General features: G+C 44.7%; 1 protein-coding gene across 8 annotated transcripts in view; it reads left to right on the top strand.

The window, feature by feature from the left end:
• CACNA1E (calcium voltage-gated channel subunit alpha1 E) overlaps nt 1–27,993 on the top strand; it is a 493,362-nt gene that overhangs the window by 184,720 nt on the left and 280,649 nt on the right. For all 8 annotated transcript variants that reach the window (XM_072733249.1, XM_072733244.1, XM_072733250.1 and 5 more), the window contains 2 exons: nt 25,185–25,290; nt 26,119–26,258. In XM_072733249.1, coding sequence (XP_072589350.1) covers nt 25,185–25,290; nt 26,119–26,258 — 246 coding nt within the window. The remainder of the gene's footprint in view (nt 1–25,184; nt 25,291–26,118; nt 26,259–27,993) is intronic.

The raw sequence follows: 27,993 nt of genomic DNA, 5'->3' as shown, positions 1-27,993 counted from the left end.
CAGCATGTAGGCTGTTCTAACAGTGTTCAGAGAACATCTGCTAAGGTGTGTAGAGGAGCCCGGTTGGAAAATTTAAAATGCACCACGTTTGCTTTTTCTCTCTTGGCTGTGCAACGTGACTGACAAATATATATATTCCCTCTGGTGGTGACCATGTGGCAACATTGCGCTTCTGTGTGTCCTGCGTTTTCTCCAATACTGCATCTGAGAGCCTAGTCTCACTTTCCTGACGACCTAGACATCCGGCTTCGGGAAGTCTCTCCCTTTTTCTTATCGGGAGTCAGTGTGAGCAGTGGTTACCTGAAAACTTGGGAGCCAGGCTGCGTTCAAACCCCGTTCCTTTCACCAGCTCTGTGACCTTGAAAAGTTACTTCCTTACTTTGTGACTCAGTTTCCTAATCTGTAAAATGAGGGTGATAATCCTGAGTTAGTGGGAGAATTAAATGAGGTTACATACGTCAGGTTCCTGCAACACTGCCTAATTACCCAATAAGTGCTAGCTGTATTTTTTTTCTATTATTGGGGGATTGTTTTATTTATTTTTTATTTTTTAATAATAAATTTATTTTTTATTGGTGTTCAATTTGCCAACATACAGAATAACACCCAGTGCTCATCCCGTCAAGTGCCCCCCCTCAGTGCCCGTCACCCATTCACCCCCACCCCCCACCCTCCTCTCCTTCCACCACCCCTACTTCGTTTCCCAGAGTTAGGAGTCTTCATGTTCTGTCTCCCTTTCTGATATTTCCTACCCATTTCTTCTCCCTTCCCTTCTATTCCCTTTCACTATTATTTATATTCCCCAAATGAATGGGACCATATAATGTTTAATGGGGTCCTTCAGAAATTTCAGCAAAATTCTCCCAGAAGGGAGAGAGAGGTCTTAGTTTTAGGTGAAGGAAATCTTCTAGATTTTTGCCTCTCAGAGCAAAGAGCAACATCCCCATCACCAGGGGGCCTGTTAAAAATTCGGAACTCTGAGCCCCACTTCAGATTTACTGAATCAGAATCTGCATTTTAATAAGATCCCCAGGTAGTTAGTATGCATATTAAAGTTTAAGAAGTGCTTCTCTACTGTTTGTAAGGGCCAGGTATTTGGGGAAAAAAAAAGGAAGATTGTTCAGAAAATGGGTTAAGACCTCTTGCTTTGAACTGACTTATAAACATGTAATATACTTGAAGACTTTCATTATTTGTGCACTAGTCTTTGAGACATACACATCTTTTGTGGGCTGCAGAAAGTCACTGTGGAGCTAGGAGGAAATGAGCACTTCTTTGTGCTGTGTTAGCTTCTCTTCACGCTGCACAGTACTGGTCTATAACAAATTGTCCTGAAAAGATCAGTTAAGGGAAAGGAATTATTTAATTTATACTTGTAGGACCCTCTGACTTCGGTGGGTGGTTGCGGTAATCTTTTCCAGTTATTTAATAGGGAAAGTCTAGTTCCTATGGAAAGAAATGCCCAAGATAACCCAGATTTGGCATGAAAGATGGTGGTAAGTTACAGCCCACTCTGAATGTGTTTCATTTTTCTTGGAAGCTACATCTGCATAGGGAGATAATTTTATTTTCTTATGGCACTCTTCTCTGCAGTGGATACCATAACCTTTTTGAAAATGCTAATCTGATTTAAAATGTGATATTACATTTTATATGATTTCTCCATTCCTTTTTTGCTCATCTAATAGATGGAACAAAAGGATTCTCTTTCTCAGGGAATTGGCTGCTCTGAATGTCATCGCACGTTCACTGTGCCATATGCTTACCAGCTCTCACCCTTCCATGCCCAGGCTCAGTTACTCTGTGGACACACACAAGGTCTCCCCCATGGTTTGTGAGATGTCCCATACTTCCTTCCCCCTTTTTAGGTCCAGAGGATGAGGGGAAGAAATGAGATGTCTGAGTTGGTGAATCTGTGCCATTGATGGGCAGTGGGAGATTTTTCCCCCCATTCATGGCATGGGTCATCTCAGCAAGGGATCCCATGTTTCATGCAGAAATGTAGGGGATCTAAAGTAGGAAGATCAAACGTGTTTGCAGCTGCTAAGACGTCAAAAGGTTGAAAGCTCATTATAATGAACTTGTAGATACTCATCTATGATTTCTTGTTGCAGAGAATTTCACTGTAGCCTCAAAAGACTCTAGCTCTGGGTCGGAGGTTATGTGCTTTATTGTGGTAAATTTCCCACTGTAAATTGCCTATTTCTTTTAGAGGGTTTCCATGAAGATTACTGAAAGCTTTAGTTTTCCCATCTCCCGTTTTGGCATAAACTTTTCTCCTGCTCTGGTTGCCTATAAATATACAGCACCTTGCAGGATAGTAGACTGTAATCTTGGCAAGAATTTCAGGTTTGATGTAACACTAATGGATCATGAGTCAGAGTGCCTCGATTAGGGCAGAGGGTGGCAGCTAACAAGGACAAAGTCTGTAATTATATCCTATGATAACATAATGCAGAAAGACTTCGCATCTTCCATGTACCTGGGCACAGATGCAGACGATATGAAGTGGGTAGTGACTGTAACTGGCCTTGCGGCTGCTAGAGAAAGCTCTTCACTTTCTGAGCCTCCCAGGACTGTCTCCACATTGTCCATGGACTTTGTCTTTGAAATGAGGTGTGGATAATGTTTCCTCCTGAACCCAGGCTTTTGACTTGTTGTGGGGACCAGTTGTAATTGGGATGTAGCCTGGAAAGCAAGCTGGAGTGAAGGAGTTTGACAGAAATGAAATGACTGGAGGATGGAGACGAAAATATCTTGGACGTGATAGTTTTGTCTGTTGGTTTGCATGTCACCATTCCTCTACTTCCCTTCCCTTGCTTTCCCCACAATAGGTGGAATGCACACCATGAGTTAAAGGAGGAGGAAGGAAATAATGAGAACAGGTCTTTTTTCTCTTCTGAAGGACCCAGAGTTTGGAATGATTTGCTCCATCCAGAATTGCTGATCTCTTTTTGGCTGTTGCTGTATAAAATGTAGGGTTTTTTCCCCCCTCTCAAACTCTGCTGCTTTCCCCCTCTTCATAGGAACATCTGGTTTCCTTCCATCTTCATGTCCTTAGTTAAAATAGAACAGAGCCAAGATTTGCTAAGCTGTCAGAACTCCTGCAAACCCTTGACTCCTTGGCTTCCACCAGCAGCCCAGTGGCCCTCCCTTCTGTTTGCAGGGCTGCCCAGGAAGCTGCAGGTTTCCAGTGCCCGGCCCTGGAAGCCAGCAGGCAGAGGCCATGCTGCTGGTCGAGCGTGGCTTATCACTGACTGCACAGATGTGACAGGAAGAGCCTGGACGTGACTGTGATGAATACTTTTTTATTAAAGGAGAGAAACTTTTTCTTTTTCACTGTCCCTTTTCCATCTTTCTGTATCTCTCTCTCTCTCTCTCTCATTTTTAGGTTCAGCCTTTGTGAATAATTCATTATATGTGTGGGTTTTCCCAAGGATTTTCAGAAAAGGAAGGTTATTTATCTACCTCTCGATATAAGCAAGGTCTCTTGCCGTGAACCAGCTTCACAGATGGACTTTTCCCACTACATCTTCTGTGTTTTGCAGTGGGACTGGGACTCAAGAGAAAGGTAGTGGGGGAGGGGGAAAGCTCTCTTCTAACATGCTGTTTCTTGCTGCTTTTATAATGACTGCCACCTACCCAGTCCTGTTACATTTGGGTGCCCCATCAATATGCAGCTACTTCCCTCTCTTCAGAGAACATGGTTAACTGAAGATATTTATGTCCGCGAGTACTTGTCGGCCTGGCTGCTCTTGTCATTGCAGGTCTTCATGCTCATAAATGCTGAACCACAGTGCTAAGGAGGCTTCTATAATTCTTTTCATATTTCAGTGGGAATCCACTTAGGAATTCGAAGGGCTGAGCAGCCCCTGAAGTGAATGTGTACCACTCCCCAGTCACCTCTGACATCATCACCATGATGTGGCTTTTAAAGCAGTCTCCTTCAAGGAGGGATAAAGATGCCAGTGACCCGTGGTAGCACTTCCCCTCCCAGGCATTCTGAACCTGAACAGCAAGGGCTTGTGTGCAGGCTCACCAGCATGTTTCCAGCATCACTCTCATTTAAGGACAGAAAGTACAGTACTGAGTTTTCAGGCTTCTCCAACCTGGTGGCCTCTTATGTGTCAGTCCTACATTAGGGAGATGTCCATGGAGTATTTTTGCTCACTGAATAGCCCAGGTACATTTACTTGATTTTCCATTCCCTGTATCTTTGGTGTGTTTGGCTGTCCACTCTGATGAACCCTACCCCCTCCTCCACCTCCACTACATCACCATTTCTGGAAAGCGAGGAGCGACCAGGACATGTGTCCTTAAGCGCGAGAAATGGGCCAGGTTAAGGAGAACCTCACGGAATTACTCAAAAGTGTCAGTTATCCAAGACACTGGCAGAGCAGTGGGTACTTCTTCAGAGTGTCTTTTTTTTATTGTACTTTGGGTTCCAAATTTGTAAGACTAAGCAGTTCCACTCTTAGTCCTCTTGAATATTTCCAAAAAAGAAAAAAAATAAAACACCTCATCTTTAAAGTGGTAGTTGATCCCCAAGGCAGGTGGGCGGGGCTTGGGAATGTGGTTGACTCCAGGCTGGCCTCCAGCTACAGGATCCTGTGGTCCAGCCAGTGAAGGGCTTCAGGGAGAGGCCCTGTGTGCCACCTGTGCCAAGTGTGGTCTCTTGCCTGTGGGTAGTTGCTTTGAGTTACCGTTACAACTCTGCATAATTTTGAGGCTGTATTTTTTGCTGTATTTGGTTGTGCTGCATTTGTGCTGCATCTGTTCCCCCCATCCCTGGAGAATTTGGAGAGCCTGTGTCAGATATATGCCTTCACTTTCTAAAGGCTTCTGCCATTAAAGCCTAGAGCAGGGTGTCTGTATAATCCCCTTCCCTTTAGAGAAGGGATGAAGAGGATGTGACTGACCAGTGGGTAGCAGATGATAGGGGAAAGGAAGAAACGCTCTGGTTAATGTCAAGAACCGAGGCTTGTGGTAATCAGACTCTGGTATAATTTCTGTGGCTGAGATGCAAGGCACTGTGTGCGGCTCATCCACCCAGAGAAGAGGCTCTGAAAACCGGGACGGGAAGGAAAACCAGCCCTCATAAGCTTTTCTCAATCTTCGATGTGGCTGTATGTTTGAAGTGTTTCAAACTTTCGGTGCCTCTTTCTCAATTTCCACACCATCGTCTCATGGGGCTGGTCAGAGTCAAAAAGCATGAAATGGATTTTCAACAGTCACTCACCAGCGTCCTGGCAATTTCCAGCTGTGTGCTGTTGGGAATTGTTTTGCTACTATTTTGTCAGTGACTGTTCCTTCTAGCAGGTGACTGGAAGGAACATCAGCATCAAGGCTAATTCCTCAGTTTCTTTGTGCTGAAGTCACACATATGCACTGCCCATTTCGTCTACATCACTGGTTCTTTGAAGCTTAGTGGGTCTCAGAATCTACTGAATGGACTTCTTAAATACAGAGTTCTGGACCCTACTGCCAGAGTTTCAGATTCAGTAGGTCTGAAGTAGGGCCTGGGAATTTGCATTTGTCACAAGCTCCCAGGTGATGCTGATGCTGCCGTCCTCGAAACCATACTCTGAGAACCACTGTTGGGCATGGTTTCATTATCTGCCCAGCAGTGCCTTCAGAGAAGGCCGGTTTTGCAAATCGCTGAGGAGAGTGTCCATCCCAAATTTCTCTCATCTCTCAGCCTGAAGTCTTGCTGTTATCTTTGGGTTCAGGTAGTGAGGCTTCAGGACTTCTCTGTCAAAATGCAGATGATCTTGGGAGCAGGGATATCATAGCTACTACATGGCATTAACACTGTGTAATTGAAAGCAGCCTCCTCCGAGAACCGGCATAGGACATGCCCCTAATTAATTTCCACACCTAGTGCAATACTGGCTCACACTGAGCATCCGGTACAATTTTTTTTAGATGATTTAATTAAGTGGTTACTATTGGTCAACAGAAAGCATCAGTGAAGTATCTCTTATATGCCTAGGGTTGCACTGACCTGGACCTATAGGACCAGGGGTAGCTGTGGGGTGGGGAGAGGAGGCTGTGAGGAGGTAGTGAGGACACTGAATGGCTGGTGGGGTCATTGCATGGGAATTTGGAGGTTGTAAAAAAAACCATGATCTATTTCATGATCATGCTATGGATCACTCCAGTTTCTGTATTACCCAACACAGATGGTGAAAAAAGCACACAGTATGTGTTTTCTGGCATTTTATTATACATAATTCTTTATTAATTGGCATCCAGAGATCTGTAGTGTAATAACAATTCAGATTGGTTCCAGTGGCCCCTAGGCACCACAAAATGCCATAGTGTTTTCTGAATATCACCAATGAAGCATTCATTACACTGTGTTTGACATGATTTGAATGGTGTGTGCATTTTCTTGTGTTCAGAGTGTTTACAAGTTATAACCCACATCGATTATTTAGAATAGTTACCACTTTTTTTTGTTAAATTTTGTCAAATTAATCAAAGCTAGCTACGCCAGATAACCAAAGAATCCCTGCATTGTTCTAGAAATCAGTCCTTTCAGCTTTAGAAATACTCTAGGACCTGGAGATGAATTCTGGACAGTTGTCGCATTGTCAGGTGGTGATTAGAACAAAGTCATATTTTTTAAGATGGATTGATAGCTCAGCAAACTTTGGATTTGCTGGGCAAGTTCTCCAGCTGGCAAACTGGTATCACATCTGACTGGGTGTGCTTGTTTCCGTTGGCTGTCACTGAAAATGAGCCGTTAAGATTTATTTTTTTATTTTTTTATTTTTTTTATATTTTGACATTTTATTTATTTATTTTTTATTTTTTTTTAATTCATTTTTATTAGTGTTCAATTTACCAACATACAAAAAAACACCCAGTGCTCATCCCGTCAAGTGTCCACCTCAGTGCCCGTCACCCATTCCCCTCCAACACCCGCCCTCCTCCCCCTCCACCACCCCTAGTTCGTTTCCCCGAGTTAGGAGTCTTTATGTTCTGTCTCCCTTCCTGATATTTCCCAACATTTCTTCTCCCTTCCTTTATATTCCCTTTCACTATTATTCATATTAGCCGTTAAGATTTAAAAGAGAGTTACCAATGGTCATCTCAGGAAGAGTTTGGCAGATTCTCTTCTTTCTTCCCCGACCTGACTGAATTCTGCAACTTTAGTGCCTTGGGTTGTTTCCATGACCTTTTATACCTGTCCCATCTATTTTCTCCGTGATCAAGGTCAGGAGATGCTTGAGTTGAAACTGTTCTGTTGCAGGGTGATTGTCTTTAGATGCTTCCGCTATGGAACCTTAGAGTCAGGGATGACCTGAGTGGCCATCTCAATGATCCAGATGACTTTTTTTAGAGTACAGGGATTGCCAGGTCCCTCCAGTACAGTTTATTTGCTTTCTATATTGAGATCACAAATCTTATTGAAATCTGATTGGTGCTGGGCACCCATCTTTCCTGAAAAAAATACACTGGATTTGGATTCATTTTTGGGGGGGTCCCTAGATTGCCATGCTGATTATGATGGAAAACTCCCACATTCCAGGGACACTTGGGTGGCTCAGCAGTTGAACATCTGCCTATGGCTCAGGTCATGGTCCCAGGGTTCTGGGATCGAGTCCTGCATCAGGCTCCCCACAGGGAGCCTGCTTCTCCCACTGCCTATGTCTCTGCCTCTCTCTGTGTGTCTCTCATGAATAAATAAATAAAATCTTTTAAAAAGAGAAAATTCTCACATTCTGGGATGTTGAGATGCTGAACCATCAGGCATAGTGACTCCCAATCCAGCATCATATCCCTTAGATACAAGTATGACAGGAACTCTGTGTGAAGGAGCTAGTGAGATGTGTTTGCACTAGTGCATCAGCCAGACTGCCATGGTAAAATGCAAGCATTGTATCCAAAGAGCATTAATTCAGTACAGGAGCTCTTTCTACATTAGCCTGATGGGTGGCCATCAAGCTTCCAGTGATGGGGTACTCTTGTTGTTAAGGTGTAGGACATTGAAATAGTCTTCCTTATAGCTTCCACCTGCTTGTTTTTTTTTTTTTTCCTGTTTCTGTTCTGTAAAGCAATACAAACCCAGTCCACTTCTCATTAACTTAAGGTCCTATGGCTTTGAGTAGTGCCATAGACCAGAACTTTCTGTGATGATGGATATGTTTTTATCTGTGCTAATATAGTAGCTTGTAGCCCCATGTGGCTTTTAAGCACTTGATAGGTGGCTTTTGTGATTGAGTACTAAATTTTAAATTGCATTTAATTTTAATTAATTAATTAATTTTTTATTTTTTATTTTATTATTATTTTTTAAATAAATTTATTTTTTATTGGTGTTCAATTTGTCAACATACAGAATAACACCCGGTGCTCATCTTGTAATTTTAATTAATTTAAATTAAATAGCTACATACTATAGCTAGTGTCTACAGTATAGGACAGGAGAGGTAGAAAGAATAGATAATGAGTCAAGAAGCCTAAGTTCCTGTCTGGGTTCTGTAATTTGTTTGCTTTGTAATTGGGCAAGGTTTCCCTACCTTGGTGTTCAGGGCTTCTCATGCTCTACTCTATACATGGTAGCAAACTGCCTGAACCACCACAATCACTTTCTTTTCAACTGTTCCAATGGGCTACTAATGTCCAAAGGCACCAGATTCTCTTAGGCCTCCACAGGCTGTACACTTACTGTGCTTTCTCTCTCCCCCTGACTTCCTGGCTTTAAGACTATACTCATTAGTCACTTCCTTCATGAGGCCTTCCTTGATTTCTCTTGGCAGAATAAGACCAACTCCCTCCTCTGGGCTCTCATATGGCACCTGGTTTATTACTTTATTCTGACACTTACCACTTAGCTTTAGTATTAGTTTTAAATCCCTGGAAGGCAGTGGACAGTATCTATTAGTTTTTAAATTACTAGAACATAGATCAGTGCTTATTAACACTGGCATTTAATACATTTTGTTTAAATTAAAAAACATTTTTTAGCTTTTTTTTTAAAGAAGTGGCATTATATGTCTGACTTGAGATCTCTCACAGTCAGCTATAAACCCTGAATCTTTTATATAAACTGATGACAGAGTTAGTTTTCTTTCACTCTGTTCTCAATTTAATTTTTGAGTCTAAATTCAGGACTCCGTGTTTATTTCAAGTACATTTTATCTCCTTTTGGTGCAACAGTCCTTCCTATAGAGATCCTTTGCAAGTGGGGACAGGGAACTAACTTTCATTGAGTATTCACCAAACTTCAGACTCTCTGCATTCTATATGTCTGTCTATCTATCTATCTATCTATCTATCTATCTATCTATCCATCCACCCATCTGTCACTCTATTTGAGAGAGTGAATGCCCGAGTGTGTGTGTGTGTGTGTATGTGTGTGTGTATGTGTATGTGTATATGTATGTGTATGTGTATGTAAGAGCAGCGGGGGTAGAGAGGCGGGGGAAGGAGAGGGAGAGAGAGAATACCAAACAGCCTGCATGCTCAGTGCACAGACCAATGTGGGGCTGAATCTTACAATCCTGAGATCATGACCTGAGCCCAAATCAAGAATTGGACGCCCAACTGACTGAGCCACCCAGGTGCCCCAAGACTCTCTGCATTTAAATAAAACAATAGTCCAGTGAGATAAATAATATCCACATTTAAAATATAGAAAAACTGGGATCCCTGGGTGGCGCAGCGGTTTGGCGCCTGCCTTTGGCCCAGGGCGTGATCCTGGAGACCCGGGATCGAGTCCCACGTCAGGCTCCCGGTGCATGGAGCCTGCTTCTCCCTCTGCCTGTGTCTCTGCCTCTCTCTCTCTCTCTGTGTGACTATCATAAAAAAAAAAAAAAAAAATTAAAAAAAAAAATTGAAGCTCTAAAAAAAAAAAAATAATAAAATAAAATATAGAAAAACTGAGACTATAGAAAATTAAATCACTTTCCAAAGGTCACCACTAGTGAGCTTGAACCTGAGTGGTTTAACTTTAAAATTTAAGTGATTTCTACTATATGGTGTCTTCAGACTCTGCTGTTGAATGAGTGAGCTCTCTATCCAGAGCTCCACGTCATCTGCAGACTGAATAAGCATGTGCCTTATACTTCCATTTGAGTAACTGATAAAAATGTGGTTAGGATTGGGGATCTCCCTTCTGCTTGTCATTAGTGCATTGGTCAGTGCTCAATGACTGTTCAGCTTTTCTGCACTATTCTTTAGCCAGCTTATATTTCTTTATTCAGTAAGAATTTTGTGCAAGATATCCTTGTCACATGCTTTGCTGAATCAATACATGCTTTTATGACTATTTCATGTCTATTTTAGGCTAGGATATAGTGTTCCACTTTCTCCAAAGTCCACACTAAAATATCATTTTCAGAGACTCACTTAGACACTATTTTATTTCTTTACTAGAAAATAGAAGTGTCGAAGCCTAGAATCTCAGCAGGCAAAGGGATATTAGACATCATCTAGTCCACTGCCCAGCTGGTGAAAGCTTCACCTTACTGTTGGGATGTACCAGTCTCTGCTTGGAAGCATTAGAGTGTCAAGGTTAAGAAGCTGGTCTCTGGATTCAAATCTTGGTGCCATTTCCACAACTTTTAGCTGTGTGCCTCAGGGAAACTATTTAACCTTGCTGTGCTTCAGATTCCTCAAACATAAAACGGAAATAGGAATTTTACCTATAAGGTGTATTATATAACATTTTTGAGATGAGGTGGGATAGCACACATAAAATGTTAGAACAATGTTTGGCATGTAATAAGCCATGACTACAGCTTAGTTGTTAGGATTTGGTTAACTCTGGGTCAATCAACATTAAATCTCTGCAGTTAAGCATTCTTCTAATAACACCATCTCCTTTCTTCTGACTCGTTTTTTAAAAAAGATTTTATTTATTTACTCACGAGAGACACACAGAGGCAGAGACATAGGCAGAGGGAGGGGCAGGCTCCCTGGAGGGAACCTAATGTGGGATTCGATCCCAGGACCCTGGGATCACAAACTGGCCAAAGGCAGAGGCTCCACCACTGAGCCACCCAGGTGCCCCATCCTTTTTTCTGACTCTTGTCAGGTTTTAACCTGAGCACCGTCAGTACCATGTAAGTGACTTTGCGATGGTTTTGCAACCTCTGTGAGCCTCAGAGATTTCAGGTGTGAGGGGGAAATCACCTTCTCTCTTCACCTATCTTGCAAGAATAATGTATTTGGAAGCTGTTTGTAAACATGATAAATGTTAACGCTAAGCCTTAGTGTTGATATATCTAACATTTATTGAGTATTTATGAGGTGCCAGATTACTGTGCTTAGTTTGTCCCACAGATTATTGCCTTGATTCCTTGTGGCAGTTCTATCAAGTTAAGTATGTGTTCTTTTTTCCACATCCACAGTGTGGGGATTACAGTGTAGAGAGGTTAACTCCCTTGCCCACCTACACAGTAAGTGAGAGCTGGAAGCCTGGCTCAGAGCTTGGGCTCTCAACCACTGCAGCTAGATGGTCTTCCCGGGAACCTCTTTTCCCATCTCAAAGTTACTGAGTTTATTTTCTCTAAGATAAGTTTTTAAAATATCTGCATCAAAATTTGTCTTTCTTTGTATATTTCTAATACCAATTTTACACTGATGTTATCCCCAAGGACACATCTGGATTTATAACCCAGAAAAGGTATCTTCAGGAGCAATAAGATGTGGGATTCTCCCAGGAAACTTTATAAAAGCAGATCAGATCTTCAGAACCCTCAGCCTTAAATAAACACAGCGAATTTCGTTTTTGTTTGTACAAAAATGATGGCCATGAGTTTCAGATGGCCAGATTGATGACATGTGGAAGGATCCGTCCTAGAGTCCCAGCTTGGCCTCTGAGCAGATTTCCTTCTCAGGGGTTGTTGGCCTTCTGGCAAACTACTCCTGATCTGTTTGAGTTTCTGAGTATTCTGGGTCTCCATCTCTGTTCTGTCAGAGAAGGATTGAACTCCATCAATTGTGGAAGAAGATTCTATAAGAGTTGGAGGGATGTGAGAGGAGGAGGAACCTCCATGAGTTGGTGCCTAATGAGTTTGATGAAGGTATTATGATGAAGGTATCCTATCCTAGTCAGATAGGATACTGGAGGACGTCTTCCCTGAGGGCACTGGCTACAGCTGTGGATGGGAGTGGATAACTATGATGTACTACTTGGCTTCTGGAAACCAGGTGAAAGATTTGAAAGAAATTAAGGAGTGGACCTAAAAAATATTAAAGGAATTGTCTCTTGTTTCTGCTAACTTTGGATTGTGTTTGCATGTGTTTGTGAATAACTGAGCCATATGGATGTTACAAGGATGCATGTGTTCTCCTGATCTGTTGATATGAGGAGCAGTTGAAGGGCGTGGGCTTGTCTGGAGGTGGGATGGGTGGGTGGGTGTGGTAACACAAGGAGGGAGCAGGTCTGGGGAATATGGGCCCATGTACATTTAGAGGATCTGAGCCTTTTGGCAAAATAGCACTCCCTTCTCAAAGAGAGTTATGTATGTATATATTTATTTATTTTGGGGATCACTGTCTGCACCCCCCACCCAAGGTGAAGATGTTACATATTTTCTGAGTAACCTCTTTCCCTGGTGATGAATATAGAGTAACAGATGCCCACCCCTGAATGCAAAGGCTCACAAAGCCCGAGCTCATTTAGGCTGTTACAAATATCAGTAGACAAGCTCAAAAGGGCAAAGCAAAGGAATAGATTGTGGGAAATGAGAACTGTCCCAGCAGCTATCCACACTTCCACTGTGAAAGAGGCTGGTTTCAGAACAATCCTGCACAGTCATAACGCTTGTCATCTTTCCTTTCTGTTACCTTCATATATATATATTTTTGTATAATATAAGAGAGTAATCCATTCCTCAGTATGGTTTTAATAAACGCCTGTTGTGTGACATTCTGTATGTGTTTTAGAGACGTATGTATCCTTTAGTTCCGTCTGAAGTGGACATTGTTGTTCTCATACTACAGATGATTAGTCCAAGGTTACAGGTAGATGTGATCTTACCAGTTCTACTGGTTGCTCTCTTTCCATTGTCACACACTGCCTGCCTCAGGTCATACCAGAGACAGGCAGGCACTCTTCTCTAACAAAGCATCTTTTTACGATGACTGTGAACTGCTTGCCTGTATCTGTAGCACCCACTGGGCATGAAGCTAAACCCATGGAAGAGTAAAGGATCAATAGATGGGAGAAGTGCAGAGATTCATCATCATGGTCATCATTAAATGGATCTGAGACATCTTGCCGTGTATCATAGAAATGCGAGGTTGGGTTGGAATTGGGGCATTTTGCTGTTTTGTTTTCCCTTCACCAAAAGCTCCACCGCCATACTTCATCATTCTGCAGAGGACCTTTGATTTGGAAATGCCAATTCTTCCTCTCCTTTCGATATTAGCGTGTTAAGTCCATTTTCTTTTTTTTCCAGCCCTCAAAGAAGTCTCTTGTTTCCTGGGATGCCCATAAGTTATTATGTGGAGGAGTCAACTTTAATGACTCTTTCTCGAACTTTCATCTTACTGAATGCTTCCACCTTTGCAGATTTTTAAGGAAATGGGAGTTGGGGGGGACAGGAGGCAATGGAAGACTCTCAGACTCTTACAGAGAGTGTAGAAAAGGCTTACAATGGGCTTATAGAAAAGCAGCTTACATTCACCCCCGGCCACCATTATGAAGATTCTGACTATCTTTTAGTGAAATTTTTGGCCAACTCAGCTTGCAATGGAGCTCCTTGAACATATAGAAACATTTCCATTGGCTTTGGACACTTTCAAGGTATTCCTAGGTGTGCCAGGAGTTCCATTTTGGATGTTATTGTTAGATTTCCTCTTTAATAGCTTCACTGAAGATGGCTTCTCTCAATTGTAGTAATAGATAACTCCTCTTTTATTCTTTACTATTTTCCCATCTTATTGTCTATTAACACCACAGAATAATAGTTTATTGTAGTAACAGTGACCCAAGAGAAACTCTTAGTAAATGGCAATGCAGGAACTAGGACCCAGGGCTCCTGACTCTTAAGTCCAGGGATCTTTTCCTCACATTTCCTTTTTTCTTTCCTTGGTACCCTTTCTCTGCTTAGTCATCTTCCTTCTAGCCCCTTCTCATCATTTTATTAGTAAGTATGTGTTTTGTGTTTGTCTTGGATTGGGGCATAGGAGGCTAGACATAGGGATTGTGATTAATAAGAACAGACTTAATTAAGGAGTGGGAATGGATAAGAGAAGGTTAATTCAAGAGAGGCCAACCAGCACTAATCCAACGAGAATGGGAAGCAGTGATTCAGAACAATGGTTAATGTTCTCCTTTCCCAAAAATTGTTGCTATAGAGAATCCTTTATGAGTTGCTGGACAACTTTATGAATTGATAATACTGTACTCAGTAGGCAATGGACTTCTCCCCAGTCAAAAACCAAGGCCATGTCTTAGCATATGGAAAAATGGATGCTCTGGCAAGCGCTTATCTTGGAATGTTTTCTGGACTCTTTTTTTTGTTTTGTTTTTTTTGTTTTGTTTTGTTTTCTGGACTCTTAAGTGGCCTTAGGAAAGTTCCCTTCCTATCCAAACTCTACCTTAAGAAATATGCTCTTGAGAACAATTGAGTAGTTTGCAGATGGAGGAAGTAAATTCAAATAAAAAGATCCCTTTCCTTTAGAATACTCAGTTCAAGTCAAGAAACCGGGGAGTTTAATTGACTGTTCTGATAATAGATTCCTAAGCTTTTCAGGGTGTGGGACTATGAATCCCGAAAGGTGTGTAGTCCTGGCTCTGGAAAAGTCTCCCTCCACCTCAGACCTCAGTTATCTACATCTGTGAAATGAAAGTAATGGGACTGTTAATAGAACTCTAAGGCATCTTCCGGTTCTTACCTCTGTGCTTCCTGGAGTCTAGTTTCTCCTTTTGTTATCTCACTTGAGTTGAGGATACCATTAGGTTTCATGGCCTCCAGCATCTCTGGCAGTATTCTTTACCCTTGCTGCATTAGAATCAGTGTGGGAACTTCTAGAAATGCTAGTGCCCAGATGGTACCTGAGACAAATCAGAATTTCTAGAGATAGGATACCCATATCCTTAATTTTTAAAAGCTTCCCAGGTCATTCTGTGTGCAGCCAAGGCCGAGATCCAATGATCTTCTAGAATGAGAGGTGAGATTTTACCTCCTTTAGGTAAAAAGCTCAGCTCTTAATATGTTTTTGTTCTCTTATGCTTTCTCATATGTCTTATGTTCTCCCATATGTTTTTGTCTCTTATGCTTTCATCGTGTGTATTGGCCGATTCCTCTCAGTTCTTTTGCAGGCCATGGTGAAATAGCAGGAGCCCCTGGGTATCCCAGACTTCAACCTGAGAGATTGAGGTGATTAATCAAGTATTATGACTCATGACACTGGCAAACCATTCACCTGTGCTGTTTCTGGCACATATCTAGCTGCACAGGTGCCAGCCTTCTTTGATCAGGGTGATGCTCAGACTTCAGGAATGCAGGTCTAGCTAAGTGGACAGCTTGAAGGTGAGGGACAGAGTGAGTCATGGTGACCCAGAAGGCCCTTGAACAAGTGACTGAAGACTCGTTGAAGTTGCTTCCTATCCATTTGTTAACTCTTCGTTAGAACAAGTGTTCATCCAGTTCAATGATCAAATACAAGAATCTCCTCCTCGATATCCTTGAAGGTCTCCTAGAGACATAGAACTTGCAGTAAGTGCTGTGTTGGAACTGGCTAGGGCTAGCTCTTACGTGCTCCTTATGTGTATCTTTGCAACACTGTCAAGTTGGGAGCTTAAAATTAGTTGTGGAGGGAGTATTTATACTCCAGAAACTGGCAAATGCTATACACCAGGGCTTCCCATCCTTTAGAGAGACTGGTTGTTAAACATTTATTAGTACAACATTCAGTTGACTTCTTAACAAACTCGTCCATTCCCTTGTGGAAGAGTGAAGCTGCTCTTCTGTCTCCCCACACATCTGCCTGTGGGTGGCTGTTCTCCCCTTTGATCTTACCCTCCAGGATGACTTAGTGCCTAGCCCCCACTATAAGCTAGTCCTTCAGATATTTGAAAACAGCTATGCCATCTCTCTCAAAATTTCCCTTCCCAAGCTGTATATCCTTAGTGCCTTTAACATTTTCTCATATGGTTTGGAAGCTCAGTGGGTGTCTTTGAACACTGGGGTACACTTGCTGGGTTTTCAAAGGAAAACAAAAATTCTCTCACAGATGATCTGTGGATGATCTCTTGCATAAAAGGCTTTTCATTTTCTTTGTGCATTTGGGTACTATGTGTCACCCCACGAAGCAAGTGTGGATGTGAAGTTAGTGGATAGTCTTGGGTGTGGTTGCTGGTGGCAGCCCACATTCTTCTTTCCCTACAATGTGCGCTGCTGCCAGCACTCTTGATGGGCTCGAATTTGTCAGAGTATCATCAAAACACAGATTGTGGTTTCTGAAACAGGTCATTTTCCTGCTGCTGTTTTGTTTTCTTCCAGAGGCTTTTAATATTACCACTTTCTTTCTTCCCTTTTCTGTAGTGTTCAATCATCTGTCCCCTGATCACCAAAACTGTGTATTGAATGACAGTATTCTGAGCCTGGGACTGAATCAGGCATGTACAAAGTAGATTTGTTAAGACGTATCCACCTGACTGAAACTGAGGCATAAGAAGGAAGAAGCCTGGTGCTGTTAGTTCCTCAGGACTGCCACTCCCCATTCTCTTGGAATTGGGGCTCAGACGAGTCTGGAGCTGAGCTCAGTATTGGTTAGCCAAATTCACAATAATGTGAGCTTCTTTTCGGTCATCTTGTATAGAGTCGGGGATATGGGAGTTAGGAAAGTTTTTTGGTCTAATAGCAGTCAGTGGAAGGTTGAATGTGGCTTCCTTCACAATCAACGTTAAAAGGATAATGCTAGGGATTTTTTTTGTTGAGTAACTGAGTCTGTTGACTTCCATAGGAGAACAGTGGGCCTGTGCAAGCAAGAGAGAGCCTTTTGGGGGAGGGGAGGTCTTTGCCTCTTTGCTATATTCTCAATATTGCTTTCTTTGTCTTTCATTCATAGGATTTAAGTCTTTAGGAGTAGGTGTAATGGCATTTCCATCTTCTTGACAGAGAGCGAGCGAGCGAGAGAATGGGAGAGGTGTGTATGTGTGTTCAGGACTGCCTGTCAGATGGTGAATTTGAACAGAAGCAGCTGTTGTCATGGTGATGGCAGGTTGCATCCCACCACCATGGAAACCAAAGTTAAAAAACTGATGTTAAGGCTGGAAGTCACATGATACATTTTTGTTTTGTTTTGTTTTGTTTTAAAAAAAGAAAAGGGGTTTGGTTCTTCAATCTGATCTTTTTTTTTAAAGACGAAGTTGGGTGGCAAGAAAAAAAATGTGATAAGGAAAGCGGTGAGCTAGTGAAATGGGACAGCATGAAGTCTGCAGAGCCTTCTACCACATTCTCCTCTGCTTGGTAACAGTGCATTTTCCTGTCATGGGGGCAGAGCGGGAGGAGGAGATACTGTGTGAATTTCCAGATTTTCACCCTTTGCACTGCTCTCTGTCATGTGGAGAAGCACAGGTGTTGAGTCCTCCTGCCCTTCGGTGGGGATATGTGGTCCAGCCTCTGCTGATCAGTCCAGGACAGAAGCCGGAAACCTAAAATTAAGGACTGAGACAAGAGAAGGAAATGGAATCGAGGGTGTGACTGGCTCCAGATAGGAGAGTGGTTCATGCATTGATAAGTTGAGATGATTAACATTGTCTTTCAGGAAATTGAAAAATTCATCTGTAGTCTCTCAGAACGCCAACCCTTCAGTCTATTCCCTTTTCTGGATTAGTCTTTGGGCTACGTTGTTCTGCTCGGTCAGCTACAGGAGCAAGTGCAAAGAAGTCTGGAAGGAGCCCATCCAGGAGCACATGAGCCTCTGAGCCAGGTTCCTTGCACTTCAGCTTAGCTCTTAACCTGGCCTTTCACCTGGGTGGGTTGGGTTGAGCAGGAGAAGGCTTCTGGAGAGGCATTAGGGGGCCCTCTTAGATCTTCATCTTTTTATCTCATACTTGCTTTCACTTCCATACCATGACCTGAACAAAAAGTAAGGCATCCCTGCAGGAAGGAGAGCTGGCCCCAGGTCTGTTTTAACAGGGTGCAGTTTAAATTTTCTTTTTGATCTGAAGGGTTGAAGACCTGCATGTGTGGCCTGTATGAGCAGGCCGGGAGACAGCTATTCCTGCGAGAGTAACAGCCTCTAGGAAGGGTAAAGAAGGTGAGGAGGGGTGCAGACACACTTGGTGGAAATCATGGTGGCTCTGGCCACGTCTGGGTTTGAGGCGCAAGGGCTTGTCTCTTCAATGTTATTGGTCCCTCCAGGACAGATGTATCGTTCTTAGCAACCCAGGCAAGGAGGATGTGATCTCACCAGCATGATCTCACTGCATTTCCATCAGGGTCTGTAGGAGCTGGAGCCGGACTTCTGTGATGGTTCAATCCCTCCTGTTCTTAGCCCTGGCCTTGGGTGTGATTAATGCCCCTTCTAATCACTGGGAGAGATTGCATCAGAGCCATCAGCTTCATAAATCCTCCCCTGGGGACTGGTATTTGGATGTGCTTTCCATGTTCCCTGGGGGTTCTGGGGCCAAATGTCTTTGCTGTCTTCCCGGAGGCCCATTACCATATTTATATTTTTTAAATTCTTTATTGCAGTGGGTCTCTTCAGTGTCAGCTCTCAGTTGCAGCCAGCCAGCCCCCTCCCAGAGGCTGTGACCACTAACAGTTGCTTATCCCAAAGCTTAGAGTCACAGCAGATGCTTAAAGAGTAATTTGGTAGAATAATAAAAATGACTGTGTATTTGTATAGCACCTTATGGTTTTCGAAGGACTTTATATTCATGGGTCATTCTAGACTTTGAACCTTCTGTATTTCGTATTTGGTTCTGTGGGAATGGATGGCAATGCTTTTCCCTGCCTTGAGTGCCATGTTGGGGCACATTTTGCAGTGGGAACCCTAGCTCTGGTTTACCATTACCAGTCTACATTTCTCCATTGCATTGCAGGTCTCTGGGAAGATTCTGGTTTTTCTCATGGAAAAAAATTAGTGTGGAAGCCTTGTATGGCTGCATTTCATTATCATTCATATTTAAAATGTCTCTCTAGTGTAGTGCTCCAGGGAATCACAGATTAGGCAGGGCCCCTTCCCTCTGACTGTCTTTGAGTTAACATCCCACTTGTCAGAATGGCCCAGGCCAACTTCTGAGGACTCTTTCATCTTTTAGAATTAGACCCCCCAAATATAGGCAGCTGGGATGGAAGGGAAGGGAGATAGATCTTGCAGGGAGAGAGTGTTCTGGCCCGGGGCTGAGGGATGGAAATAGGTAAAGGAGGCTGAGCCAAGCCTTCCCTGAGACTGTGGGCTATTCTAGACTCCCCCAGGAGTTTTCAGGAAGTGTGTGAAGTGGCCACAGGCTGTTCCCCACAAAAGTGGATTCTCCATTAGGCCTGGAGTCAGAGAGAGCACAGCATTCTCTCCCTAGTGGCCTTTCAGTCTCTCTGAGTTCATTCCATCTCCTTAGTGTGCTCTGATGTCACAGCTCTGAGAGGACGCAGCTGAGAGCAGAAGGGATCTAGGATCAGCATCCTGGTGGTAGTGAAGAAGCATGTTTCTCCTGGAGTATCCCAGGAGTGCTGCTCAAGGCCTAAATCTATCCCATCCCTGTGCCTGCAGACCTACCCTGAGAGGTGTTGGCAGGTAAGGCTCTGCTGGTCTGGGCATGGGGAGGGCTCCTCTCCCAGGCCAGGTCCCCAGGGCTTCATTGACAAGCAGAGCCAGCACCACAATTGTGGCCTATAGGGCAGCCCTCTTCCTTGCCCTGGCTTTCTGTGCTTCAGGAAGGAAATGAACAAATGGCAGGTGTGCAGGCCAAGTAGTGCTGCTCAAATTAGCTGTGTTGCTAAGGAAACAAGTCAACCGTTGGAAGGAAGGAGCATCGGGTAAAAGAGATAAATCAATAAGCGAACCTATTTTTGTCATTTCCCTAATGATTGTCTTGAAGCTGCTAGACGGGAAGGGGAGAGATGGAGCGACACAGGTCCTCATTAACCGGCTCAGAGGGAGAGAGAGGAGTGAAGGGGTGTTTGGGGAGATTGCCAGGAAAGTGGATGAAATGAGGCCCCGAGTGAGCAGATAGTGAGACAGATATGGGAGAGGAGGCGTCTTGGCAGGTTTCAAAGCATTTCCGTGGCCATTTCCTCCTTGGGTCTGGTCCCTTTGTTCTCCTGCATAAGGTCCTCTCAGAAACCTTGTGCTGCTTTCCATGACCCACAGGATGGGATGGTTTTATTGTGTTGGTTTATGTTTTTTCAAAAACATATAGCTTTAATTGATTTTATAATTATAAATTAATACATACTTGTTATAACATTCAAGTCAATGCATGAAGGAGTAGAGAAGAAAGTGAAAGTAACCCTACTATCCCAAGAAAATGCATTATCCTTCTAGCATGACAGATTTTTTTTTTTTCCTTTGCTCCTTTCTCAAAAATCTTTTTTACGTTAAAGGGATCTTCTATGCATGCTGGTTTCTATTTTTGAATAGCTAATGTGCGTACACAAAATCTAGTACAAAAAGTTCAAGTGGGTGCACAGTGTGGAGAAAATATGAGATACCTTTGCAAGGATACCTCTGACTCTGGTTTCTCTATGCAATTCACTTATCGATCAATTGATTCATTAATTAGGAGATAATTATTGGGTTCCTATTGTGTGATGGACATAAGGGGTCCAGAGCTGAATAGGACAGGCAAAGCCCTTGCCCTTAGGCTCCCACACTCACTGCCCTGCTAGTTCTGTTTATTCAAGATCTCCGACTACAGTCTGGACGTCAAGGAGAGATACAGGTCTCCAAAATGTGTTTTGGTGTCCAGCACAGAATGTAATGGGAGCCACTTAATTCCTGGGCAGAAGGAATCAGAGTCCTGGACAGTCTTCTATTACCATCTCTCAAAGGGCCTTGTCCTTTGAGGCCTTGGCAACGTGGAGCTTCCCACATAACGTTCCTCTGATTCCTTGCCCAGGAGAGGTGTTCTGATAAGAGGATGATACGGTTCCTTTGACCTTTTTAGGTCACATCTTTTGTCTAGTCTGAGGTGGATTCCCTTGGCCCCTGGGCCATTATTTGCAGTCCAGTCTCTTCCCTTGGGAGATATAGTGGAGCCACAAGCCTTAGAGCCAAGTTTATTTGGCTTGAACTTATGAGGGTAGATGAGAAGAAACGGGAGTGGCACCTTTGAGTCAGCTCCCAAGGGTGGGGTGGGGGGCGGGAGCCCAAGGCCCGAGCCAGAGTGAGTGACTATGGTGCAGCCCTTGTGATGGCTCCTCAGTGGAGCTGCTGCTCTAGGGGATGCCTCCCATTTATTCACACCTGCAGTGAACATTGAGTCAGCTCCTACCATGTACCAGGGGCTCTGGTAAACACCACCATTGGAGAGATGAGCATGAACACATCCTTGCTTTTGAGCTATAGTTTCTTGGGGGAGACAAATGAGGAGAAATAATAAAATTGTACAATGTAAAGAGCTCTGGGACACAGGGAGAAACCTTCACAGAGGTGATGTTTTAGTGTGCTCTTGACATACGACCAGAAAAGAGCGAGAAAGCCCATGGCAGGTGGAGGCAAAAGTGCCAAGATGTTGGCACCCATTCTTCATGCTCTCTTCAGAAAGAGAAGGAGATGAGGGGGAGCGAAAGGGCTGGAAGGGAGAGTGGTTGGGCTCCAGCCAGAAATGGATGTCCTCTTCCAAGATTTCCCAGTCACCATCCTTTTTGTCATCTAGTCCACAGATACATCGGATTCCCATAGTCTCACCTCTTCTTCTGCAGCGAAATCTCACCTCACATTCTTCATTGCCCCAAACGTGAGTTCATCCTGAGGTGGAGATGGGCTGTAAGGTCTAAAGGGACATGCCTCCCAAGGATATGTGTGTTTAAACAGGTTCCAAATTCCAAGCCTGGGGACAGCTGCTCTGCGTGGGTCCTTAGACACCAGACCTTAGGCAGAGGATTCGGGTTGGGAAAGACATGGCAGTGGGGTCTTCTCAGAACCTCTGAGTTACCAAACCCTCACTTTTCAGTCGTGGCCTCCAGGGCTTTAGACAGTGCCGTTCATTGAGACCTCATTAATTCTCAGCCATGCGGATGTCTGGCCAGTCACAGGAAGTTGGGTTCATTAGCACCTGGGGCCAGGAGTCTTTCACCTGCCCTGAGCCCCCCAGCAGTGGTGCTGGCCCCACCTTCCTGAAGCTAGCCCTGTGGTCACAGAGGAGCCTCATGTATCTGCACCTGGACATTCTTGAGTAGGTGAGCTGACCGGTCCTTGTAGGGAGTTGGATGCTTCAGTGATCTGGCTAGGGAGATGCGGGTGAGTGCAAGCAAGGAGTGGATGCCTCAGGGGGGCTGCAACAGTTCAAGCAGGCATGTGAGGGAGAAAGGCCTGGGGGGCATACATCTACCATGACCTATCATGCCTGCAAGTCAGCAGCTATGAGCTGTTAACTTTGAAGTCGGTTGTTATCACTTGAAGGTTTTCAGGGGAAGAAACCTGAACCCCAGAAAGCAACCCTAGAACCTGAGCAGACCAATGAGAGCTCATGACGTTTGCCACTTGTACGAGAGCATTCATGCTGGTTCCCAGGCCACATGCTAGGTTCGTCAGACCCACTGAGCAGCTCCTCTGAACTCACTTGGGGCGGGTGCCTTCAACCTTGGCGAAGGGCAGCTGAGCCCCACACTCTGTGAATAGTTTTGCCAGGAGTAAGGATGAGGCAAGAGGTGGCTCAGGCACTAGATTCCCTCCTGCCAGAGCACCAGCCCTCCTTCCACACCTTGGGGCCAGCAGTGACATCTGGCCTTTGTATCAGAGCTTCCCAAATAACGTTCCTCTGATTCCTTGCCCAGGAGAGGTGTTCTGATAAGAGGATGATACGGTGAAGTGAGTTAGGGAATGCTGTGTATCACTCCCACACCCTTTGGTGGGAGGCCGTGTGCACTGTTTACAGTAGTACTAAAGGCTGCAGGAAGTCCTGCTGGGAGAAACCTGCTCACTTTCCTGAATTCCAGCTCTCCCCCATTTATTTGATTGCAAATTCCTATAGTACTAGCATCCCATGGCCTGCATTTTAGGAACAGTGCCCTAAATGCCCTCTACTTCTGTTGATATTTGTCAGTGGCTGGTCGGAATGTTCTCAGGAAAGGCCTGGATGCCTGGGCCACCACTTCTTCCATGCTCCCATTTGGGTCTGGGGGATTCTGGGTATCTGAGGGCTATGGGACACCAGGTCCTGGTGTGGTCCCTGGTCACTCTACACTTGGCCAGAGCTAATGATGAGAAGGAGGAGAACCACCCTCTGTGATCAGTGGGTGCTGGTGGCCCTGGGTGGGTCGTGGGTGGGGGCTTGTCCCAAGAAAGTGGGCATGCATGCTAGAGGGGCCTCTGTGGAGCGTGTCTGCTGGCACGTTTAGCTCTCAGGGGCCTAGTTTGGTACCTAGAGAGACTGCAGGAGGAGGAACGGCTGGGCATACTGAGGGACTATCCATGTGTTGTTTAGGGTCTCCTCTGACTGGGATGGTTTAAACAAGCACAGTGGGGTGTGGAGGCAGGGGGTCGGCTCTGAAGTCCTCTGAGCCCATCCCGTTTACAGAGCAGCAGAAGCCAGCAGAGCTGTCCCTAGGGCATGTGTCCTGGGTGAACACCGGGGCTGTGTGGGAAGGAAGGATGGGCAGCATGCAGGAGAGTGGGTGCATGGTGAGGGGGAGGAGACGGCACCAGGCACCGAGGAGTGAGAATGAAATGCTCTGGAGGCTCCGGTGCAGCTCCCGCCTCACCCGCTGCAGCCTCTCATTCCAGCACCAGGGCCCGAGCAACAGAGGGGCAGCTCAATCTCCTACATGCCGCCTCTGCATGTAGGTGCCCTGTGCCCTGCCCTTCCGCAGAGATGCACTGAATGCCCACTTCCCACTGATGCCAATACCATGATGGGGACGGGGAGGCGTCAGGGGCCTGATTAGGATTTGTACTCCCTGGGGAAAACTCTAGGCCCTACAGGCTACACGGCAGGCCTGGATATATGAGGGAGACAGGGAGGATGGTCCCTTGCCTTCCCTCCACTTGGCCAGATCTACTCTTTTCTCCTGCCTGGCTTCCAGAAGCTGCCAGAGCATAGGTTGCTTGGCAAGACCAGTGGCATCAGCTCACTTGTGTTTGTCACAGCAGTAGCTACGGAATGAAAGCCACCATGCAGAATGACTTGACTCTGGAAACCCTGGATTCCCTCTCCTCTATTAACAGTTCCCCACTCCTGCTCCCCCACCCCGGGCTCGTGGCACCCCCTTCCTCCAGGGGTCAGGATGCAGGCACTTGAATCACAGTCCTGTTGTTCAGAAAGGCTCAGGGAGCCCCCTCATCTGTCTGCAGAAAAATGCAATGGGAGAAAAGCCTGGATTCATTTTCCGTTCATTTGTAGTTTGGTTCTTAGACGCTCTGAGTTTTCTGTCCTGGACTTCGTCTCCTGATGTGTCTCTGCTCTCTGTGAAAAAGCTTAGGAGAAAATGAGGGGGGCAAGGCAGGCTTCTCCTGACCCCATGAAATATTTTTCTGAATTGGATATTGAAATAAAAGAGAGCTCACATGGAGAGAATTCTTCTTTTTCCAAGGGTTCTTCTACTCAGTTGAACAGGGGTTCTAGGGGAGGAGACCCCCGCCGTGATTCCCAGAGGCAGCAGCAGCCAGCCACGGCTGAATTCTGGCTGAAGCGTCCTCGTCCAGCACCGCAGTCGAAGCCCTTCCCCGGCTTCGCTGGCCTGCCTGCCGCTGCATCAGTGTCCCTTCCTTCTTTCCGTTTGTTTTCAGCCCTGCTTACTCCCGGCTATGCCATTGAATTCCCTAAGTATCTGGAGTGCCAGCCAGATCTCTAACTATACCATTTGTTGGCTACATTCCTCCTTTTCTTGGAGAAAGTGCTTTGTGTTGAGAGCCCCATCAGAAATGGTTATAGTTTCTCATGCTGAGGACCCTCCACTGCCCGGCCTGCCTGCTTGCCGACAGAGATCATGCATCCTGCACAGACATCGTATGGGTTTTGATGAAGTTTGTGGATTTATGTGCATGGCCATCTTGGAGGCTGCATTCCTCTCTTTGGTGAATCTGTTCCTTAACTTCATCTTTCCTACGCCGTTTGAGTACATGATTTTGGCCACCATCATTGCCAACTGCATTGTCTTGGCCCTGGAACAGCATCTTCCTGAGGATGACAAGACCCCGATGTCCCGCAGACTGGTATGTGCCTCCTTCCATCTCATCTTTACCCTGGTCCTTTCTCTTCCCTGGTTCCCTTCTCCTTTGCTTTATCACCTGGCCCCCTTCCCTTCACCCTCCCCTACGTTTCTGTGAGGAGTTTTTCTTTGCTGAGGGATAGACAGGTGACAAGCCTCATTGGGATTCATAAGGATAAGACCTTTTTAACTCCTGCTCCCTGGAAGTTCTGAGGGCATCGCAAACACTTGTGTATACATTACTTGGCAGCCAGACAAGAAGAAAGGGCAGACATAGGGGCCGTCCACTTCTCTTCCCTTCCTAAGGAACTTTGGAAGTAAGAGATAAGGATGCTCAAAGCTTCGTGATGAACTTCGTAGATGTTATGCCCATATTCTCCTTAAAGCAATGAATCACATGTGCAGTGTGTTCCCCCTAGAGAGGGCAAACTAATTGCTTAAAATCCAAATGTGTGGATTAGCAGTTCCAGCCTGATTACCTGCAGGTGAGAATTCTTAAGCTTCCAGGGTAAGTGAAGGCCAGTGATGGAAAAGCCACCTCCTCCAAGGCAAGCCAGAAATATCAGTCATCCAACCTGGGAAGAAGTCTGGCTTGGGTGTGATCCCCCCACACCCGTCCATCTCTGTGGCTGGCTCCCCTGAGGCTCCCTGAGTCGTTCAGTGAGTGTACTCACTTTCCACCTGTGCTTGCGGCTGGCCCCATGCAGATGTCCAGGTGTCATGTAGGAGAGAGGAATGATCAGAGTGGAGAGGGTGGCCAGGGTGTGTCTTTGTCTGCATCTGATGCAGCATATTCCCTCTCTTACCGGCACCTCTGCTCCTTATCCTGCAGGAGAAGACAGAGCCGTATTTCATTGGGATCTTTTGCTTTGAAGCCGGTATCAAAATTGTGGCCCTGGGGTTCATCTTTCATAAGGGCTCGTACCTCCGCAATGGCTGGAATGTCATGGACTTCATCGTGGTCCTCAGTGGGTGAGTCTTCTTCCTGTGTCTCTCCTTTTTTGTGTGAGGGGACATGCCTGTGTTGTCACAAAGTGACTGGTGCAAGGAACCCAAGAGTGGGAAGGCAGAGGGACTGAGGACAAGATTTCTCATGGGGCCAGACTGTAGGTGACCCACCTGCAGGGGGATATGGGTCTGTGGAGATGCATGCGGCCTTCTGTAGAGGTTACAGAACCAAGGTGTGTGGTTCTCAGTCTTCTGGTTTTCCATTTCATGTTTGGCTAGTGCTGGACACACACATCCCGGTGAGTCTTTTCACTAAAGCCATCAGCTTTCCCTAGCCTGAGGGGCACCGACCACAGATGGCCCCAGATGCCATAAGGTGCAGTGTTTCATTGAATGTTGGAAAGACTCCCAAAGATATTTTCGTAACTGATCATTGAGGCTCATGTCCTGACAACAGAATTTTTTATTGATTTGTGGATTTATTAACATGAAGAGGTAATAAAACTGAGTCACATTCAAATGTTTGATAAGTAATACTAAATGGTTGCTGATGCAGTGTCATAGGCAGCATATATTTATTGGCAGTAGATTTATTTAAATATTTGATAAATCTTTTTTTTGGAAAATGAATACAGTCTGCCTCTATTGGGGCCTATCCAGTGCTGTTAGCCGCATATGTGATGGTCCTTCAGGCTTGTGATAATGGGCATGCCTCTCTGGATTCTTGTGGTTTCTTGTTGTTGTTTCTGTCAGATGACTTTCGTACCTGCATGGGAGGGTAGGGGTCCCAGGCCTTGCGGGAGCGCCCCTGTCCTGTGTGGGTATGGCAGGAAGGGGTGTGACATGGAAATTCCCATACCCAGTTGCTTGCCAGACAGTAGTTCAAACCTTTGTGGAAAAGAGGAGAATATAGTAGAAAAATGAGGAGGGGGAATGAGGAATCACCATTATGATTACCCAGAAGAGAGGAGGACAAAGAGGATATTTCTTTCAGGAAACAGAGGAGTGGAGGTAGATAAAGCCTGAGGAAAATAAGAGCTTAATAATATTCACGTCTACTCATTATCTTGTGGAATACACATAATACTCATACTTTTAACCTTCACACCAGTGGTGAGTAAGTGAAAGAGAAGTTGAAGGTGTAAAGGACTGGAATGTTCAGATGGAGCTTGTAAGCAACCAACCCCTCAATATAGGGAACTGGTAAATAGATAGAGAAGACAATGTTTAAAAACATCTGTTGCCTTATAAAAGGATTTTCTGAACGTTATTCTTGTAATAGAAAATTCTACTGAATTTTAAATATGATTTAGTCTATAGAGATAATTTGTACATAGTATTTCAGAAGTGCATGGTTGTAGACAATGCTGCACACCTGGGCAGTGTTTTTTCATGTTTTATTTTTTCAGCTTTATTGAGGTATGATTGACAGATACAAATTGTATATATTTAAGGTGTGCAATGCGATGTTTAGGTATACATTGCAAAATGATTACCACAATCAAGCTAATTAACATATCCATCATCTCACATAGTTACCTGTTTTGTGTGTGTGGTGAGAACATTTGAGCTCTACTGTCAGCAAATTTCAAGTGTACGGTACACTATTATTAACTGTAGTCACCGTGCTGGTCTCCAGGACTTAGTCATCTGTAGCTGATCGTTTGTACTCTTTGACCAGCTTATCCCTCACCCCCAATACCTAGTAAGTCCCATTCATTTCTCTGTTACTATGAGTTCAATATTTTTTTAAAGACTC

This window comes from Vulpes vulpes, chromosome 13 (assembly GCF_048418805.1).
Source record: "Vulpes vulpes isolate BD-2025 chromosome 13, VulVul3, whole genome shotgun sequence".
In the NCBI taxonomy this organism is placed as follows: domain Eukaryota; kingdom Metazoa; phylum Chordata; class Mammalia; order Carnivora; family Canidae; genus Vulpes; species Vulpes vulpes.
The sequence above is the reverse complement of the archived record's forward strand: the minus strand, read 5'-3'. Positions and strand labels throughout refer to the sequence as shown.